Here is a 21,030-nt window from a genome sequence, read left to right as displayed (position 1 = left end):
GCTCTGGTCTCTCCGGGATGATGCATGGGCAGATCACCCAGCCAGTGATAAGGGCGCAACAAAAGAAGGGAGTTATGACATGAAAGAGAACTCGCACGAGGAGTACATCACATTCGCGGCTCTCGAGACACTTGCGGATGGAGGCAATGCTGACCGATTTCTCGACGCGGCAACAACTGTCTGCGCTCGCCGTCATCGTTTCACGACATCCCGTGGAATGATTGGGGTCGGTCCCGAAGCTATGGAACCGGGCGATGTGATTTGTATTCTGTATGGGGCTGACGTCCCCTTCGTTTTAAGACGAGATGGGGCCGCCTACTTGCTCATAGGCGAGTGCTACGTATCGAATTTGATGCACGGTGATATCGCGCGGCACATAAACGAGGATCTAGAACGGATGCAAGATTGTTGGATAGAGATCCACTGATGCGTTCTATGGTTCGAGGAACACCATCCGCGAATACGGGCCGCAAGCCTGCACATTTGGTGAACAAGTGTCATGGATTGCTCGGCAGTATTTCCGATTCCTTGATACAATTTCAGCGATCTGGTATCTCCACAGTCAAACTCAAAAGATTACTACAGCCGGCCACCAGGACCCTTGACTGGTTAAATGGCGTTGTAACGCTATTGTCTCCCCACATATGGGCAAAGAAATTCCGCCGCGATGTCCCCGGGCTCCCCCGCATATCTCGTCATCTCCCCACAGCGTTCGGTACAGTGTTGGCCGGGCAGGGTAGGGTGTTTTGGCGGTCGAATTACCGTCGTCGATACTTTCCAATTTTTCCGTCTTGATACTAGCTGTTCAGTGCTCAAAATGTCTTCATTAATTGAATCAATTAGATTGTCATCTGTCGCTGGCATCTTAGACCTAGAAACTAACGAGAAAAATGAAGGTTCTAATCAGAGCTTTGTATGTTGCTAGTGCGCTGCTTGCAATTACTTCAGCACAGCAACAACCCAATGGGACCGATTGGCCACTACATGATAATGGTTTAACAACGTTGGTCGAGTGGTAAGCTGTAGCTTCTGCAAACTATGAGTCGGTCCATGCTGAGTGCAACCTTTTTAGGGATCATTATAGTTATCTCGTGAATGGCCATCGGCTCTTCGTCTTTTCAGGCGAGGTATGTTCTAAGCCTTGATTTCGTATTGCCGCGAATTGACACGCAGTAGTTCCACTACTGGCGATATCCGGTGTAAGTTATGGCATGCTTCAGCAAGGCAAGCGAATTTCCTTGTTGACTTGATCATAGACCAGAACTATGGCGAGATCTTCTAGAGAAGGTCAAAGCTGCAGGGTAAGTTAGTATCAAAGTTTTGACTTAACGAGCTGCTAATTTAGAGCGCAGCTTCAATGCTTTCTCAGTCTATAATTCTTGGGGTTACCATAGCCCTTCGGAGGATGATCTTGATTTCTCGACAGGTGCTCACAATTTTACATCGATCATGACCCTAGCAAAAGAGCTAGGTATGTATATGATTGTTCGACCTGGGCCATATGTCAATGCAGAAGCAAATGCTGGTGGATTTCCACTGTGGCTCACGACTGGCGAGTTCGGCTCGTTGAGGGACGACGATGATCGATACACCGCTGCATGGACTCCATATTGGACCAAGATCTCCGAAATCATCAAACCTCATCTGATTACGCATGGAGGTAATGTGATCATGTTTCAAATAGAGAATGAATTGAACGGTCAGTGGAAAAACATTGCGGCTAGGACGCTGAATCCACCCATCGCCAACTACATGCAGCTTCTGGAGGACAGCGCAAGGTCTAGCGGAATTGATATTCCATTGACTCACAACGCCCCGAACATGAACGGATACTCCTGGTCTAAAGACTTCTCAAATGCCACCGGCAACGTTGATGTTGTGGGCTTGGATAGTTATCCATCTTGCTGGAGTGTAAGAGATTCTGATGTTTTCCTCCTTCCGCTCCAATCCTGACTTTCAACCTTAGTGCAACCTAAGCGAATGTACGGGCACGAACGGGCAGTACGTGGCTTATCAGACTGCCGAATACTATACCTACTTTACAATTCAATCCCCGACACAGCCAAACTCCATGCCAGAATTCCAAGGAGGATCTTATAACCCGTGGGGAGGCCCAGAAGGTGGCTGCCCCAACGACATCGGTGCTGATTTCGCAAATATGTTCTACAGGGATCTGATTTACCAGAGAGTCAGCGCCATCTCATTGTACATGCTTTTCGGTGGAACAAATTGGGGGTGGCTCGCCGCACCTGTCGTGGCATCTAGTTACGACTACTCCTCGCCAGTCTCAGAAAACCGAGCTATCGGAAGCAAGTATTATGAGACAAAGCTCCTAACTCTTTTTACTCGAGTTGCTAAAGACCTTGCAATGACGGATCGATTGGGAAATGACACCTCGTATTCGACAAACAAAGCAATTACGACTGCCGAGCTACGCAACCCTATCACAAACGCAGCATTTTACGTCACTCGCCATGCTTACTCTCCGTCGGACACTCGCGAGACATTCAGTCTTCATGTAAACACAACTGCCGGTCTCATCACCATTCCACAGTACGGAGGCTCGATCACATTGAACGGCCATCAATCGAAAATAATTGTCACTGACTTCAAGTTTGGAGGAAAGACACTGTTATATTCGACTGCGGAAGTATTGACATACTCGATCATAGATGGAAAGGAGGTGCTAGTGCTATGGGTCCCGAGTGGTGAGTCTGGAGAATTCGTCATCAATGGCGTCAAGTCAGCGAAGCTCGCAAAGTCTAGCTCGAGCAGTACTACAAAGCTCAATTACGTTCCTGGCACCAACAACATCACGGTCAACTTTGCCGAAACTCAAGGCACGGCATTAGTCGACCTGGAAGATGGTTCACGTGTTCTTATCTTAGATCGAAGCGCGGCATATCTCTTTTGGGTCCCGACACTGAGCAACAATCCGTCAGCACTCGAGAATGATACAAGTAAGTCGCCAGAACGTCAAAAATGCATACGAGTGATCTAATGGGAAGTAGTCCTCGTACAAGGGCCGTATCTTGTGCGATCTGCAACTCTCAAAAATGAAACCAAAACTCTGCAACTCACGGGAGATATTGACAGCTCCACAACGACTATTCGAGTCTTTGCGCCCCGGAAAGCTTGCTCAATTACTTGGAATGGAGCACCCTTAAAGATTGAGTCAAAAGATGGAAACTTAATTACGGCTAAGGCTGCAGGGCCTAGAGAGATCGATCTTCCTGCGCTTGGTCCATGGAAGTATGATGACGGTCTACCCGAAGTCGATCCCAAGTATACACCTTCGACCAATGCATGGGTTGGTAGGTACACCTTGCACCCTTCGTCTAATGAGCATGACCCTTACTAGGAGATAGTCGCGGACAAAATCAACACGACGAATTCGGTTCAACCCGCACCGAATAACCCTGTGCTCTACGTGGACGAGTACAAAATCCATGTCGGCAATCACATATATCGTGCAACCTTTACCACGACAGCTTCACCTCCTACTGGAGTCTTCTTGAACATCACTGGGGGCTTAGCATTCGGTTACTCGGTATGGCTGAACTCAGAATACATCGGTTCGTATCTTGGCTTGTCATATCTAGTTGTAGGCGCCTTGGAATTTTCTTTCGACAACGCCACCTTGAAATCAGACGGTAGTGATAATGTATTGGTCGTTGTCATGGATAACTCGGGCCATGACTTAAGGGAAGCGGCACTCGCACCCCGAGGCATCACCAATGCTACGCTACTAGGCCCAAGCGACGGGTACCGATTTTCATCTTGGAAGATTGCAGGTACAGCAGGGCGAGAAGCAAACATTGATCCTGTTCGCGGCCCCTTGAACGAAGGCGGTCTACATGCGGAACGCGTAGGCGCACATCTGCCGGGGTATCCAGATCAAGACTGGTCGAGTTTGGATAGCACTAGCCAGACTCTCAGCGTTGACGGAGCAGGCATAAGAGTCTTCCGCACAACTGTGCCCTTGAGAATCCCCAAAGGACTGGACGCCTCGATATCATTTCGCCTCACCGCTCCATCAAACTCTACGTTCGCACCATCGAAACCTGGGTATAGTAATCATTTCAGAACTCTGTTGTTCGTCAATGGGTATCAATATGGGCGATTCAACCCATATATCGGCAACCAAATTGACTTCCCGATTCCGACTGGCATTTTGAATTACAATGGTGACAACACCATTGTAGTCACGCTTTGGAGTCAGAGCGCGGGAGGCGCCGAAGTTAAGGTTGACTGGAATCTGGACTACGTACACTCTAGTGGCTTCGACATGACTTTCGATAGCACGTACCTTCGGCCAGGCTGGAGCACCGACCGGTTGTCTTATGCTTAGGAAACTGTAATAGATAGTACGATGAGTTAGTTCTGGGAATGGTGCAATAGCTACCCCCACAATTGCATTGATCTTCCAAACCATTTACGGCGAGCTAGAAGTTCGCGAATCTGCCGCTGTTAATAGCACGCTTGTAATGCTAAGATGGCGACATTCAACTAGCTCATCGATCGATGATATTATCACGTCTTTGCAAATAGCAGAATACCTCGACTATCTGAACTCACTACTTCTCGCAGCATCTGTAAAAGAGCAACGATGAGAATTTTAAAGTGGCACATCATTACCAGTTTCTTGGCTTTGGTTCAACCCGGTCTCACTGACTGGCAGTTTCGCTCTCGTCCAGATTTATCGCCTCCGAGGCTCAATATCACAGTACCTGCTGACCGCAGTCGTGTTGAAAAAGGTTACATCTTCATCACTCCTTACAATGGTTTTGGTGAAGACGCTATAGGCCCACAACAGCCGGGCGCGTATATCTACCGCGATGATGGCGAGCTGGTCTGGTCAGGATTAGGGTACTCGGGTGGATGGTTCATCAATTTTCGGCCGGATACATGGAAGGGACAGCCTGTCTTGCGAGGATTCCAAGGCTTACTAGACAAAGTCCATGGAAGGATGTATGGGTACCATGTGATTTTCAACAGCAGCTACGATATCGTGAAGACGTCCGTAGCTGGTGCCCACAAACTAGTATCCGCTCATGAGTTCAGGATTGTTGATGGTAAAACTGTCTTGATTGAGACCCCGATAGCTAAGCCTGTGGGCCTTAACCCATGGGGTGGAAAGAATGGTCAGGACTGGATAGTATCTGGTGGCTTTCAAGGTAAGTTTAATGCAGGCTATAGGCGTCATTTAGATGACCAACTGCTGACCGTTGATTACCAGAGCTTGATGTAGAGACGGGTGAAGTTTTGTTCGATTGGGAGAGCCTTGATTACATTGATCCCAAGTGTATGTGTAACAGCATCAACAATGCTCAATAATGATGCCGCTAACTGAGGAATACTTTTGTAGACAATGCCTTGCCGTTAGCAGAAGCCGGTGCTGGTGCCGGTTACAATACTTCCGATGCGTGGAACTATTTTCACATTAACAGCGTGGAAAAGAATGATGAAGGTGACTATCTCATCTCTGCACGCAACTATGCTGCTGTTTTCAAAATCAACGGCACCTCTGGCGATGTCATCTGGCAACTTGGTGGGCTGCACGGCGGTTCTTCATTCGAGGTCCACCCTGATGCAAAGTTCGCGTTCCAACATGATGCACGATACCTGTGGCGTTCAGAAGATGGCACAATCGAAGCCATCTCCTTATTCGACAATGCAGCCCACTCGGCGGGCGTCCAGATCAACCCCTTTTCTCGTGCCCGCATCATCCAGCTCAACCACACAGCCGGGACGGCCGTACCGTTGCGAACTTTCCCTGCTCCAGATAGCTTATCTGCATGGTCTCAGGGTAACGCACAGGTTCTCTCCAACGGCAACGTGTTTGTCAACTGGGGTCAAGCTGGTGCCATCACCGAGTTCGCCGACGATGGCACTGTTTTGTTTCACTCTTACCTGGACTCACTGCCCGAAGGGAAATTGGTTCAGAGTTATCGTGGGTTCCGCTTCAATTGGACAGGAATTCCCAGCGAAGCACCTGCGCTTTTCGCAGTCAAAGAAAAAGGCTCTGTTGACCTGTTTGTGTCTTGGAATGGTGACACTGAGACATCACATTGGCTGTTCTATGCTAGTGAAGGAAGTGTTGGATCATGGACCGCCCCAAAGCAACAAAGATTGTTGAAGAAAGTGGACCGAACGGGCTTCGAGACACATCTGCGAATCAACGCAGAAGCTATTTACACGAGTGAAAGGGCGGTTCTTGCCGAGGCAATCGATGAGAGCGGCAAGGTCCTCGCCCGGACGGCGCCAGTCTCGATTCTGGACAACATTCCCAGTCCGCCTACTTTCAGATGGGGGATAACACCAAAGCAAGTAGTATTTGAAGAGCTATGAAATGGCAGAGCTAATTCAAACTCGACGCACACATGCTGCCATTATGGACCTTGAAGAATGCACAGCTCGGTTTGGCGATGATTCGAAATAAAATGTGATTATGCCTGATGCTGATTGTTCAAACTTTGATGACGCTGGTTCGAGAATACGCGTTGGTGTTTATATGATATGAATTGTATATACGATTCAAGAAAAACTCCAGCACAAGTGAAATGTCCTGGGGACAATAGCATGGTCAGGTGTCGTAGATATGTAGGCGGTGATGCTGTCTGGGACCAGCTGGTAGCAGCTGTCGCAGGACTGCTGGATCATGACCCGTCCCGCCATTCTAGTTTCCTTTAGCTGCGACACCATCAACCCCACCATGGCCATCCCTCTCTTCACTTCCCTAGTTGGGACTTCTGTCAAGACGTCGACACAAGATTAGCACTACATTTTTTTTGCTGCTGCTCCTCTTGCTCATAGCTGTTCTGTTCATCAATGAGGCCCTTGTGAAACATACCTTTCTATCTATCATAACCTCCCTGCCCTGTGGGCTATTCGAAGCGAACATGGATGACCAATTCAACGGCAGAACAGACGACGATCTATTCGCCGACGACTTCGAGCCCGTCGCAGCTACCGAGCCAGTGCAGCAAGAGCAAGCACAACCAAAGGCTGCTGAACCTCGGGAGCCGACTCCAGATGCTCCTGCGAGCTTAGATCAGAACCCGGCGCCAGAGCAAACAGAGACGCAGCCGCCCGCTACCACAGCTGCTCCCCCACCTCCCACAGCCCCGAGGTCCCTGGCACAATCACGACACAACAAGCCACAGTCTTCGAACAATCATCGCCAACCTCGTCAAAACCACCAGCAGAATCAGCAGAGCCAGCCCACTACTGCGTCTTCAGCTGCCGCTCCGGCTCCTGCTACAACCACCCAGCCGACTACCAATGGACCGCCGTCTGCGCCGGCGCCGCGCGAGAAGTCCGATCCCAATGCTCGCCTGGGATCCGGCGCCAACCCGCGGACGAAGTTGACTGAGGAGGAGTTGGCTAGTAAAATGGAGAAGATGCGGATCCTGGCCGCCGAGAAGACGAAGCGCTTCGAGCAGGCAGAGCGCGACGAACGTGATCATGCCATTGCTTACGAGCGCGGAATGGAGGCCGCGCGGAAACGCAAGGCTGAAGAGGCGGAGAAGCGGCGCAGAGCGGACGAGGACAGGCGGCGCATGGATGATGAGCGCGCTAAGAATCGTGAGCGCAAGCTCAAGGCTATGGGCATGAAGGAGGGCGGCTGGGACGAGGGCAAGGAGGAGCGAGAGGCCGAAGAGGATAGACGCCAGGGCGGGTACAATTTCAGAGGAGCTCACGGTGGTATTCGGGGCTCCAGAGGTGGTGGGCTTGCAGGCAGCAAGTTTGCGACTGCGGAGGACACAGAGTTCTTCCAGAGCGAACCCAGACCGCGTGGCCGGGGTCGGGGCCGTGGGGGACCTGTTCGTGGCCGTGGTGGTCGTGGCGGCTTCGAGGGCGAAAGAAATGGCGACGCGAAAGAAGACGGAGTGCCGCGCAACGGTGCTAAGTCCGCAAAAGCGCAAGCTGTTCCGTCCTCGGAAGAATTCCCAGCCTTGCCCTCGTCAGGGGAGAAGAAGACTGCCCCAGCCACCACCTCGGAGCCGCAGCCATTCTCACCACTGTCACCTTCAACTGGCAAGTGGGACGATGAGATGGCTGCTCTTGATGCGAAAACTGAATGAGAGCCATGATGTACCCAGGAGAGAGGACACCTTGGTTGTGATGGCATGAAGGCATTGTATGCATACATTGGGCCCTTTGGAATTAGGCATCAGAATACCACAGTTGGGCGTGGACTACGCACAACAAAAAAAGGCATATTGATATCCCAGATATAAAATAAAAATAGCGATCGACAAACTTTTAGATTTGCTATCTGCAGATTGCTATCATGCCTCTGATCTCAATCATTATACAGCCATGACCGAACCACTCTATTAACCGAGCCTCAGACGCCGTAGAACTCCTTGCCATGCAAACTACAAAGAACAGCAATATATGATGCTGCCCTGCTTTACCATCCCCCACGATATCCTCTACCGCCCCGCCCGCGATACCCGCCGCCGCCGCCTCTAGGACCGCGGGGGCCGCGTCCCCAGTCACCTCCACCGCCAGGACCTGTGGGTAAGCCGCCCATATCTGAGTCGCCATCTCCCATGGCCATGGATGGTCTTGATCGTCCGCGCATATCCTTCGGGAAATTCTCGTAGGTCTTTCGCATTTGCGCATAGCCCAAGTGCATCTTTCCGTAGAAGTGATCCGCCAACCGCCTATCGTTGTCTAGTCGCGATAAGTAGGCACCGCACACATCGCACACTTGCAGCTTCTGGTGGCCTGAAGGACCACTGGTGTCACTAAGGGCCTTGAGCTCCTTCTCACGCTCCATCTTAGTCTGCATCGCCTGGCGGACTCTGAAGAACTCATCATATGCGCGGCCCACTTCGCCTAGCTCTCCTAATATCTCGACTTCCAGAAGTCCGTTGTTGATGCTACTCGACAGATCGGATATCGATTTGAGTAGAACATTCGTCTGCCGTATCTCATCTGGTGTTTTCTCCAGTCGCCTTTGGGCCACATCGATGCGTCGGTTGCACTCGTCTATGTACTTCTGGAGGTCTCGCATATAGTCCCACTCGAAGCCATACTTCTTCTTCTCCGCCTCGGGTAGCCCTTCGTACTCGGCTTTGAGGCCCTCTGAGTGCACCTTTGGGCAGGGGCCCAAATCTTGCTTCGTGTTCGTGAAGAGATCATGTGGACAAGTGCCGGCGATGTAGGATCGACAGACCTTCGGGTCGGTCAAGCTGAGCTGTGCGCTGCGGGCGGCAACACCTCCGCCCATGAGCTGCTCTGGATGATGGTTAGCATTGGGTCCAGGCAATTGCGCCGCCACCTCAACAACTTACCCAGAAGCTTTCTTTGCTCGGCCGCCATATTGATGTTCCAGCGACACTCGATAGTGCTCCACAGATGACAGAAGAACGGTGTCGTAGTGAAGATGTCGGCTACTAGGAGAGGGGGATTGAGGTCTACCTTTTGCCTTTCAGCGAATTTCTCAGCCGTCCAACAAGGCTGGACCCGCCACCACAAGCAGCAGCCAATCAGCTGTAGTGGGGAATTTAAGCTTAGCTCCCTTGTAACAGCAGCCCCGAAATCACCGGCCCCAGTGCAGCGCGACCTGTCCACTTTGTATCTTGCTGAGCATACCGCGACTTTGATTAACCACGGCCCCTCAGACCGACGGGACGCAGATGGACACAGCACGGCGACAATGCGGCACCTCCTTCTCTTCTTGACGTCTTTCCTTTCTCTTTTGATACCCCAAATTTCTGCATCCGCACCTGCGTCTGCGTCTTCATCTGCATCCGGCTACTATGAGCAGCTTGTGCTAAGGCCGCTGCCACTGTCGGCCCTTCTGGCAAGCTTCAACTTCCGTTCCAACACCTCTCTTTCCGAGTTCGAGGCGCACAACTTCCGCTTCTTTCCGCGATCACTGGGGCAGATTCTCCAGTATGCAGGCACCAAAGAGCTTCATCTTCGCTTTAGCTTAGGGAGATGGGATGCGCAGAGCTGGGGCGCCAGGCCCTGGGACGGCTCCAAGGAAGGCGGCACGGGGGTTGAGATCTGGGCCTGGCTAGAGGCAGACAGTGATGAGGAGTATGATTGACCCATTGATGTACCGAGAATTAGGTTCAAAGACTAAACAACTCCGTCACAGAGCCGATCTGAAGTGGCTGACCTTGACGAACGCCCTTTCCGGCCTCTTTTGCGCCTCGCTCAACTTCATCGACGGTACACGGACAACGAGACCCGTTATGTCATTCCAGCCAGAGGGCAACCTCTTGAACGATACAACCCCAAATACACATCTTCTCTATGGAACATTGCCCCGGGAAGTGGTCTGTACAGAAAATTTGACACCATTCTTGAAGCTGTTACCTTGCAAGGGCAAGGCGGGAATTGCGACTTTACTGGACGGCCATAAGCTGTTCGATGCATCGTGGCAGAGTATGGCTATCGATATTCGCCCAATCTGCCCCAAAGACGGTGATTGTGTTCTCGAGATTGAGCAGACCATTGACATGGTCCTGGACATTGAGCGGTCAAAGCGACCAAGAGGTTAGTGAACAAAGTCTTCGTGTCTACGCCTTGCCAAACTAATACAACCTTCAACAGATAACCCGATACCAAGGCCGCCTCCTGGTCACGAACTCAAATGCGACAAGTCCAAATCATACCACAGCGACGACACGTGCTTCCCTGTTGAGTATAGTGCAAACCAAGACTGGTCATTGTCACAGATCTTTGGTCGGCCAATGAAGGGAACTTGTCCCCTAGCCGATCCCGATATCCCTCCTGTCTGCCTTCAGGTGCCGCACAGCAGAAGCGTGTATATCTCAGAAGGTGTCAAGGAGCACAAGAATCCTGGTGAACAATCTCGGTGTTTCAGGATGGATCCCGAGACCTCGGTCGAGCTTGTTCTTCCTCAGATCGAGCAAGAAGGAGAAGCTGCTCAGAAACAAGCCGAAGAGCTTCTCAATCCCGATACCCCTCCTTTATACGCCGAACGGAGTTTCACGGGGCACGGTCAAGAACGAGGCGGCGTGCAGACAATACTCACAAATCCCAGTGAGAGCGAAAGCGTCGAGTTCGTCTACATGGAGTCACTTCCATGGTTCATGCGTATCTACTTGCACACCCTGCAAGCTCGAGTCGCAGACCCACCAGAGTCGAAATCAAAGGATGTTATTCAGGAGGTGTACTATCGTCCAGCATTGGATCGAGCACGAGGGACACAGCTGGAAGTCCGGATGCAAATCCCGCCCAAGTCCACCGTTTTCCTAACGTATGACTTCGAGAAGTCGATTCTGCGATACACCGAGTACCCCCCTGACGCAAACCGAGGGTTTGATGTGGCAGCAGCTGTTATCACCATTGTCGACACAGACGCCGAAACTGGCACAAAGTCGGCGATCTCCAATTTACGCACCACGACTCTTCTCCTGAGTCTCCCAACACCCGACTTCAGTATGCCATATAATGTCATCATCTTCACATCGACCGCCATTGCCTTGGCTTTTGGCGGTTTGTTCAATATCATAGTAAGGAGGTTTGTTGCCGCAGACGAAGGGCCGCAGGTAAGCGCCACAGCGCTCAAGGAGAAGCTAAAAAGCAAATTACGAACGCTTCTCTCGAGAACTAAGGCTAGCAAGGCCGAGAAGACAGAATAGATACGAATTGAATGTAGCATTATTCCAGCAATGAACCGGACGTCCCAGATCAAAAAGGACTAAAACCACCTTCAAGCAAGTACTCTAGACTGCGTGCCTTCAGATAATCCTCATAGGTGGACGTCTCCACCTTATTCTTTAGCTGATCGGGTGTGATTACACTCTCGACTCCATGCGTGAAAGAAAACTCGCCCAAGAAGCCCGCATCGCCTAGCATCTCCATTGGGAGACCGGTCTTTTCCGCCATCTCCTTCATTCCCAACTGCACATACTTGGCGGGCTTGCCAGTGATCTTGCTCCAAAGCTGTAATGCTTCAGCTGCGGTCAGGTAGCTGTCCCTATCAAACGCCAAAAGCTTTGTACCAGGGTCCTCTGTAAGGACTAGCTCACGCACAAAGGGACCTACCGAGGTCGGCGTATTGATGATGGGGAATCTGCAAGTCTTGACGGTCGGCAGTGCCATCACATACTCCCCGGACTCGGGATCCTTCTTCGGTATCAGGAAAGGGTTTGTGCTATACGTTCCGACGTAAATGAGGCTGGTCTTCTTCCACAGCTCGGGAAGCTCTTTCTCAATGAACTTGACCGTGTCTGCCTTGCTCTCCCAGTGGAGTGAAGTCGTGTACTTGCCGCCTGATGCATCTTTCATAGGAGCCAAAGCGGAGTACACGAACCCCTTCAGGGTTGGCACTCTAGATGCTGCGATCGCCGCGTTCTTCGCCCAGGTCAGCTCTCTGGTATAAGCGGTCGAGCTAGCCGTGTTTTGGTCAGTGCCGGAGTTGACCATAGATATCCAAATCTCCCAGAAGTCCGTGTTAGCGAAGATGACATCAACACCGTCGAATGCAGCCGCCAGTGAGTCTATACTGTCCAGATTTGCTTGCCGGATATGAGCGCCTAGCCGTAACAGTGCTTGGGCTTTCTCTGAAGCCGGGTTGCGGATGAGGCAACGAACTGTCCAGCCAGGGGTCGAGAGGAAGGCTTTGGCAACGGATGAGCCCTGGTTTCCCGTCGCTCCAACAATAGCTATGATTTTGTTTTCAGACATTATGATGGCCAAAATGATTGTAGAAAATGTTTGACGGGATGACGCGAAGTCGAAAAGGGGTCACGATTTATTTGATCGAGAGCTGCTGTTGAAGTCAAGCATTGCGGTACTGGCCAAAAGCAGCCTTTTATACGCTTCAATTATTACTCTTCCAATGTCTTAGACAGATTTGAACATAATTCTACCTGATATCACTTACATGCGCCAAGTACAACACTCGACTTGTGTGCGGGAGGCTTATGCCACGTTTTCCTCTTTGTGATTGGTCTGGCGGCATAAGCCAGTGGATCAACTTCCGAAATTCACGCGATCGATCAGTAGTGCATTGATTTATAAGCCTATTCCATACATATCATTGGCAGATGACTGAAGTTGTTGACTTGAATTTCTTAGGACTGAGTCTGTTCATACACTATCTGGGCTTGTGGACGTTGGTGGCCATGGAGCTGGCTGGTGGTCGTCGAAAGGAATTGGAGGAAGCTGTGTTACTGAGAGACTGCCACATCAACACCAGTGACAGAAGCTCAAGCAGCCAGAGTGGATATAGAAAGAAGCGAGTCTTGACCGAGGCAAGAAGAGTACAGAACCGAAAGGCTCAACAACTTTACCGTAGGCAGCGAAGAAGCCAGCAACAAATCGGAATGAGTGGCTAACATGAAATCGCAAATATGTAGGTCAACGACACAGAGAGTTAAAGGGGAATGGCCGGCATACGCAAATCAACCATAGACCCCGTAGTAGACGGGATCTAAGACCGCGCTTACTGGGAGGGATCTCAAATGGACAACCGGAAACCGTGCTGCTTGTACATCAGGACACAATCACACCCCGTAGGCCTCGACAAGATCCGACCCAGGAGTTAAATCTTCAAAAGCCAAAGCAAGTACTTGATAGCGTTACTACCCTATCTCCGCATCTTTCGCGGTCTGCACTTCCGGACCCTTTTCTCAATGCGATGGAATTCCTCCCCACCACGATCTATTCGGCAACTCTCCAGAACGCTCTTTTTCTAGGATTCGACTTGGCTAGACTGGCGAAGTGTTCAGCTGAATATCGGTCGCCATTTTATTGTAGCAACCGACATAGCGTGTCAGTCTGCTCCCCGAGGCGCATCACAGAGCCCCCAGCGCCACAACACGCCGAGATCTCCACGATACCAATCCATCTTCGGCCGACTTCTGCGCAGGTGCTAATTCCGCATGACGCTTGTCTTGATGTTATTCCAATCCCTTACCTGCGCGATAGAGCAATCATGCTTTCAGCACAGATGCCACAGATTTACAATCTTTACGAGCTCAAAGTGGACATCTATACAAGAGGTGGGCTGACGGTGTGGCGTAAAGCATTACCTTCCTCCGATCCTTTGGAGTTCGGCTCAAGGTCCTTTCCACCTTGGGACATGGGTTCATGGGAAGCGTCGCCGTGGTTCATATCGAAATGGAGCATGGCTTTGGATGGCGAAAATGGAGACTTCGCGCAGCAGAGTCTTGCCTGGAGAGCACTACGAGATAGCCAAAACCTTGCGACTCCAACATCAACGTCTTGCTAACAACATAAGTCGTCATTAAAACAAATAATCTATTGAATTCATCCCGTAAATGTTTGCAAAGATAAACCAGCGTATCTGGTATCTTTGACATTGCAGTTTTCCCCGTGCTCTAGACGCACGCATCAAAAACCAATTTAAAAACAGTCGTTATCATAGGCAACATACAATTCGATCATCTTAACAATCCGACAATCATGGCCTTTCTTCACACTCTTAGACGAAGAGACTCGGTCTTCCGTTGTCACCAGTTGTTATCATCTGAGCATAAGCCTGATGACCGTCACATGGCCCAACAACAAGTATCCGCCGGCGCTTGACTAAGCGAGGAGGAGCAGTTCCTACTTCTAAGTTAGTACAGTTGAAAGATGAGTGACGGGATATGTCGCAACAGGACTCAAGCCTCACCCTCGTTGCTTTGGCTAATACCCCGCGTGTTGAAATTTAACCAACTGGAACGATCTGGCTCTGTTTGCAGAGGAGCAGATTCACTTTGAGGCAGATTACCTCGAAGAATATCGGGATATGGAATAGCCAACAAGGATGTGAATGATTCGGGTTGTTCGTACTCAAGAGCATCCACGTCCAATCCTCCCCGTGGCTCGGGTAATGCACCTGCCCAGAGGAAAGCTTCTGACTTGCTCCATCGATGAATTGCATTCTCCACGAGAAACTTCTCTTGGTCGGTGGTGAGCTTATGGCCTAGCGCAGAAGCCAGGAAGATGAGGTAGTGCGCCAGCATGTGGCAGAGATGCTCTTTCATTGCAACCCACAAAGTTGGGCTCTCGCGGAACTCTGGAGTTAGGAGCTCCGACGGAAAATTCGGCGAGGTTGTTGATTGTGAGGAGTAAGAGACTGCGAGAATTGTTCCGACTAACACGAGAAATATGACCCTCGTCGAGTTCATACTACAATCAGCAATTTGCTGCGGTGAAAGGAGCCGCTCGAGTCGTTGGAGAAGCGCCGATCCAGACGTATGAGAGATTTCGTGTAGGCTTTCTTTGCTCAGCTCTGGCGGGCATAGACTACCCCAACTCGTATGTAGTAATGAGGTGGACAGAATAAGTCTCCTAAAGTCTCGAAGCAATTCGGCGTCGACACTTTCCCGAGCTGCATCGTAAAAGGCGTCACTTCCTAGGAAGCTGACAATGCTCGTATTCTGGTCCTGATTCTCATTTTCAAGTAGCCATTTGAGGATTTTGTTGCATTGCGTCTCGAGGTCTGTCTGACCATCACGGTGTAATCCGGCGGCTAATGTCTCCAAAGCGCGAATATTGGCCTGGACCTTGAGAACATCACTCCCTCGTGTTTCTGGGCATATCACTTAGCTGTTAATGCCCATATGGGGGGATGACCGCTAACCATGTTTGAATATGTTCACTTCTGTGATACGAGTTCGAATACAGTAGCAATATGAGAGCACCTTCCTCTCAGATGTTTTTGTTGCTGACGCCAGACAGCGCTCACATGGATCCTCTGCTGAGCACTGTATCTCATGATTTAGACGAAACGAAAAGCCGAAGTCAAGCGGGGGACATATGTATACCTTCAACTTCAGCATTCTGCACCGAAGACATGCTCCCTTCCGTCGAACATCGCGGGTCCGTTCCTTAGCCTCTGGGGTGTATCTTGACCTCTTGCGGCCTTGATTGAGCTCGACATTATTCAGTCTTTCTTCCACGCCGGAAAGGCCCTCATCATTTGTCTCTTCTGGCTCAGTCCTCTGGCCTGAGAGGGGATTGGGAAAGCACCGCATGGGCAAGAATGTGGGGATGGTTGTTCGCTAAGAACGGGCTGCTGAGTAGTCGACAGACTTAAAGTTGCTGCTAACGTGGGTCTGCCCGGTTCGCATCGTGCTGGTGCTGGTGCCGGTGCTGGTGCTGGCCGGGAATTGCAATATAAATGAAATCGTGGGAAATCCCCGTTCTATCTTTGAGGCTCTGTTCTACATCACCTCGCCTGAGCCTGGGTCGGTCCATTCCAACCTGAGCCACCCGGAGCAGACTGGAGCACCTCGCAGCACAGTACAACCGTACAAGGATGCAGGCAAAGGGCCCAGGGCTTCATTGTCGGATCGTTCCAGGGCCATGCGGGCCAACGCCACTACGCCTAACAAGCCACTAGGGCCGATCACTCGTTACAGAACCCTGTCTAGAACTTGCATTTTCGGCAGACAGCGGCGCCCCCATTGGCTCTAGATGGATCTTTTCAGCAGGTCTGGGTTCCCCCTAGGGCGGGGTCCCGGCAGGAATTTCATGCCTGCAGGCTAACGGTGCTGCGTTGTCCAATCACAGGGGAGATGCGATGCAATCAGAGCTGAACTTCTGATGACATGGCCAATGCGGACAAACACGAGGGACTGGACTGTCTTGAGCGGATTCAGACATGATCGATGGGAGTTTATAGACGGGGCTCCAGCCCAGGGAAAACGGCTACAATAAGCGAAGTCGACGATCTGCTCCCTTGGAGCTGTCAATTCCTGTTTCATATCATCATACTCCATGTTTTTTCTTTCGAGTCAGCCCAGCGCCCGGAACGATCAATTTCGGCATGGAAACTTCCGCACGCACATGGCTTACGTCAAGTGTCGACCCGGCGGCCACAGACGTCACTACCCATACATCGACACCCAGCTCAACGCAATATCTTCGTTTTAGATTAGATAAAGGGCCAAACTTATCTTCCTCGTTCATTGAAATTATCGTCACAATGTTGAGACAGCTACCTTAGTAATGACAAGGCGACGGGGCCGAGAGACATCGACTGACTGCATCAATGTCTCATAGAAACATTCAAATCCGGGGATGGCGTGTACAACGCGGCTGTGCCATGCATTAGCCGTGCTTCTAGCTCGAAGATATAACTCTTTTTGATGTGAGACAAATCTAAATCGAGTGTAGTGTACTGCTAGTTTACATGTTACAAAACTGGTCTCTCCATCCGGAAATCACCGTGGACGGTGATTCATAGACGACTGGTAGCCTACCAGGGCTGCATCCACCTGATCAGTCGTAAATCCACTCACAGCAACTTCTGGAGAGTGAACAGACGCATTTCAAATGTTGCCCAATCAAAAGCTGTGCGAATGAAGGAGTGAGGATTTCTTGGCGTGTGATGAGACATAGACCGGGGTTGAGAGGGCTGTGTTCGTAATATCACGCAACACGAAATTCCTTCAACTTCAGCCCGCGGCATATTTCGACAATGCGCGCAGTTTAGCTCCGTACAGGTAGAACATCAACGGAGCCGGAATGCCGACGGCGATGCTGATGAACGCGAGGACACTGGTGCCCCATCCATAGTCCAGGCGTTGATACAGGTACGGTGCGAATAGCGGAAACCCAAAGCCTGCTAGACTCCGGAGAACAGTCGCAGCAGCGAGGCCACTTGCAGCATAACGGCTGTAGCAGTCGATAACGTAGCCTTGCATTCCCTGAAGACAGATAAGAGTTCCCGCAACGAATATGGCAAGGCCGATATTGGGCATGATCCAATGTGCATGCCCCTGGACTGACCAACCATACCAAAATAGGCCGATTGGTATGACGATCGACCCCGCGAACACTCGATCTCGAAGTCAGCATTTCCCCATTGAGACATTAGAGATAGAAAGTTGTGCATGGTGTATAAGGGTGCCAGATGTCACTCACTTGATGGGACGCGGAACTCGGGTTGGCCCACGCCGTTGTTTCGCTCCTTGAGTCCCCGATAGATGCGATCGACATATCGTATGCTAACTATCGCGCCGAAGATACTGCCCAATCCCAGGGAAATGAAATTGAGCCCACCAATGCCAAGGCTTTCTCCATAGACATCGCTCCATATGACAGGGTATGTGACCGTCACAAGGTAGGTAACCCCAAAGAGATACGCCATGTAGAGAGCAACCACCTGCACAATTGGTTGCGTCGCTAGCATGCGTGATGGTCGGATCAGGGCACCGCCGATGGTGCTTGATATGCTCTTATTCGACTCTGGCCCAGTATGTAGCTTTTCGTTTCCTGTCTCCTTCACAAGACGCTCCAGCTTTCTTCTTAGAAGAACTGGGGCATACGTTTCTTTCAACCAAATCAAGCCAGCCAATTGAATCACACCAGCCGCTATGCTAGTTGACCAGAAGACCCTGAGAAAAGTGTTAGCGTTGAGAAGAGCATAATATGAGAACAGAGCATACCAGCGCCATGTTGTTTTCTCAGCGATGAAGCCAGCAGCTATTGGGCCAACAACAGGACCAAACAATGGCCCGAGTGTGTATATGCCGACAGCTTTCCCCCGATCTTCAGCGGACCAGCAGTCACTATACTCGTTCAGCCAGAAGTCACTTAAGATTACAGAGCGTGCGCCCTAGATAGCTGACCTAATGACACCTGCCCCAATAGCAAGTGGTGCACTTCCGCCAATCCCAGCAAGAAAACGAAACACAAAGAACTCGGCTCTGTTCTGTGCGAAGCCGCACCCAAGGTTCCAAGCTAGGTAGAATAAGTTGCTGAGTTGTAAGATCCGGGACCGACCGAAGATTTCAGAGATTGGACCAAAGAACAGCGGCCCGACGGCGTACCCAAGAACAAAGATAGACAAAGCCATCTCGACTTCCATCTCACTCCCCATTTTGAGGTCTTCCCCTACGGCGCTCAATGCCGGCGCCACCATGGAAGATGAGACCGGAGAGATGAAGGTGAAGAAAGATACTAGAATCGTGACAGTCCATTTCTCCTTGATTGGCCAGTATTTCGGATTCGCGGGATCTTTGGGGCCGTCCCAGCCAACGAGATTCGGATCTTCTGATGAGTGGTCCGCATCAGCTGCGGATGATCTTGCTGCCTCTATGTGAGGTTCTACTGTGTGTTGGTTTGGCTTCTCAGCCGTACTCGTCGGTCTTGCTGTGTCAGTCTCCAAATTGGAGCCCGGTTGTTTTGATTGTGCCATTAGCAACTATGCGATTCCTCCGAATTGAAGAACTACAAAATTGTCTAGTAATCCTGTTGTCGCATTCTGTCCGCTCCATGGCTGCTGAAAATCTCAAATACTTATACTATTTTAACTTTTTTTTTTTTAATATGATGATCCAACTCGGCTTTTGTAAAAGGCCTTAGGAACGAGATATCCTGAGTATGGTGGTTGCGTTGGGAAACGAGTCAGCGCGTCATACTATGATCCGACTCGGCTTTTAACACGCTTCCCTCCACAACGTCAATTCGCGCTCCCTTAGACCACGTATTTAAGAATGAACCTGAGCCACGTTTAATTTGGCAGCCTGACAAGTATCATACGATCATCTCTTAATTCTGCATATATTGCATCAGATTCTTTACATACCAAAAGAAGCAAGCATTTGCGAATGGCTCCTCTAAAAATCCTCATTTGTGGTGGTGGTATTGCCGGTCCGGCTCTTGCCTTCTGGCTCGGGCGCTGTGGACACCGAGTCGTTATCGTCGAACGCTTCCCTGCCCTGAGAGCATCAGGTGCACAGGTTGATCTTCGCGCTCAAGGCATCCAGATTGTTAAGCGCATGGGGCTGGATGATGTCGTCCGTAGCAAGCTTGTAGATGAGCTCGGGGTTTCTTTTGTCAACTCGCAAGGCAAAGTGATGGGGACTATGATGGCCAATACATCTGGCAAGGGCGCACAATCGTTGACATCCGAGTACGAAATTATGCGAGGAGATCTCGTGCGACTTCTTTACGACCAAACGAAAGACAACGTCGAATACATATTCGGAAAGACCGTAGAGAACTTCGAGCAGGACGAGAAGGAGGTGGTTGCGCACTTCTCGGACGGTTCATCCGACACATATGATATTCTGGTGGGAGCCGACGGGCAAGGATCACGTATTCGCAAAACTATCCTGCCGCACGATACCGATCCTTACAAACGACTCGGCATACACATGGCTTACTGGTTCATCCCGCGCGAGAAGGGAGATGATAATATCCGGCGAACGTATCTCAGCCCTGGTGGTCGCATGATCATGCGCAGAACTCACAATCCGACTGATACCCAGGTTTATTTTACTCTCAAAGACAGTTCAAAAGAACTATCAAGCATCCCGAGGGCACCAGTGGAACAACAAAAAGAGTTTTGGGCGCAGAGATTCTCCGACGCAGGATGGCAGGCTCAGCGTTTTATCGAAGGCATGAAGGACACAGAGAATTTCTACTGCCAAGAAGTCGTCCAAGTTCATATGGACAAGTGGTACAAAGGACGCGTGGTTCTTTTGGGCGATGCTGCCCATTGCGCTTCTCCTTTCAGCGGCATGGGGACCACGGGAGCTCTCGTCGGTGCATATGTCTTGGCTGGCGAAATAAATCGAAGCCCTGGCAACCTGTCCCAGGCATTCCAGAATTACGACGAGACACTCAGACCGTTTGTGAACGAGATTCAGAAGGTCAATCCCAGGTTGCTAAAACTAGGGATGCCCGACACACAATGGGGCATCACCGTCATCCACATCATGGCAAGAGTCCTTTGCTTTCTCCGCATCCCTGATCTTATCGCGCGTTTTTCAAGCGAAGAGAAAGGAGGCTGGAAGCTACCAGAGTACCCAGAACTCAAGCCTTGAGGGTGACCGTTTTGAGAAAACGCTGCGCCGGCGGTAGCTTACATGATTTGGATGTTTTGGGTCGCCCGTCCTCTTATCTGCTAGATGTAGCTACTGGTGTACGGGTTTGCAAAGCGAGTAGTTGGCTATATTCGTATCTATTGAGTTTGTCCATTTCTATGTTTCCTCCTATTATAAGTCTTGGGCGAAGCACTGGGACTTTTTGGTGGCGATGTTCTTACATGAACTCACTAACACGGCTTCG

The 21,030-nt window shown here is 50.6% G+C and overlaps 6 protein-coding genes across 6 annotated transcripts; 4 read left to right on the top strand and 2 right to left on the bottom strand.

Moving 5' to 3' along the window:
- Window positions 1-1,980: 1,980 nt before the first annotated feature.
- On the top strand, window positions 1,981-3,417 carry UCRPA7_1134 (putative beta-galactosidase b protein; the record flags this gene model as incomplete). Its single annotated transcript, XM_007913721.1, has 4 exons — window positions 1,981-2,001; window positions 2,063-2,960; window positions 3,213-3,314; window positions 3,362-3,417. 4 exons carry the CDS (start codon window positions 1,981-1,983, stop codon window positions 3,415-3,417), a joined length of 1,077 nt encoding a protein of 358 aa, XP_007911912.1.
- A 1,552-nt stretch (window positions 3,418-4,969) lies between these two features.
- Window positions 4,970-8,087, top strand: UCRPA7_1133 (putative secreted protein; the record flags this gene model as incomplete). The annotated part of the gene is made up of 4 exons (XM_007913720.1): window positions 4,970-5,177; window positions 5,240-5,305; window positions 5,369-6,292; window positions 6,817-8,087. 4 exons carry the CDS (start codon window positions 4,970-4,972, stop codon window positions 8,085-8,087), a joined length of 2,469 nt encoding a protein of 822 aa, XP_007911911.1.
- Window positions 8,088-8,419: 332 nt separating this feature from the next.
- On the bottom strand, window positions 8,420-9,336 carry UCRPA7_1132 (putative u1 snrnp splicing complex subunit protein; the record flags this gene model as incomplete). The annotated part of the gene is made up of 2 exons (XM_007913719.1): window positions 8,420-9,252; window positions 9,309-9,336. The coding sequence occupies 2 exons, from the start codon at window positions 9,334-9,336 to the stop codon at window positions 8,420-8,422; spliced, it is 861 nt and encodes a 286-aa protein (XP_007911910.1).
- A 740-nt stretch (window positions 9,337-10,076) lies between these two features.
- On the top strand, window positions 10,077-11,633 carry UCRPA7_1131 (putative gpi transamidase component gpi16 protein; the record flags this gene model as incomplete). Its single annotated transcript, XM_007913718.1, has 2 exons — window positions 10,077-10,521; window positions 10,579-11,633. The coding sequence occupies 2 exons, from the start codon at window positions 10,077-10,079 to the stop codon at window positions 11,631-11,633; spliced, it is 1,500 nt and encodes a 499-aa protein (XP_007911909.1).
- Window positions 11,634-11,682: 49 nt separating this feature from the next.
- On the bottom strand, window positions 11,683-12,681 carry UCRPA7_1130 (putative -like family protein; the record flags this gene model as incomplete). The annotated part of the gene is made up of 1 exon (XM_007913717.1): window positions 11,683-12,681. One exon carries the CDS (start codon window positions 12,679-12,681, stop codon window positions 11,683-11,685), a length of 999 nt encoding a protein of 332 aa, XP_007911908.1.
- A 6,884-nt stretch (window positions 12,682-19,565) lies between these two features.
- UCRPA7_1129 (putative oxidoreductase protein) lies at window positions 19,566-20,786 on the top strand (the record flags this gene model as incomplete). The annotated part of the gene is made up of 1 exon (XM_007913716.1): window positions 19,566-20,786. One exon carries the CDS (start codon window positions 19,566-19,568, stop codon window positions 20,784-20,786), a length of 1,221 nt encoding a protein of 406 aa, XP_007911907.1.
- Window positions 20,787-21,030: the final 244 nt, after the last annotated feature.

Source organism: Phaeoacremonium minimum (assembly GCF_000392275.1).
Source record: "Phaeoacremonium minimum UCRPA7 unplaced genomic scaffold PA7_03_scaffold_62, whole genome shotgun sequence".
Classification (NCBI taxonomy): Eukaryota; Fungi; Ascomycota; class Sordariomycetes; order Togniniales; family Togniniaceae; genus Phaeoacremonium; species Phaeoacremonium minimum.
This window is presented reverse-complemented; position numbering and strand designations above follow the sequence as displayed.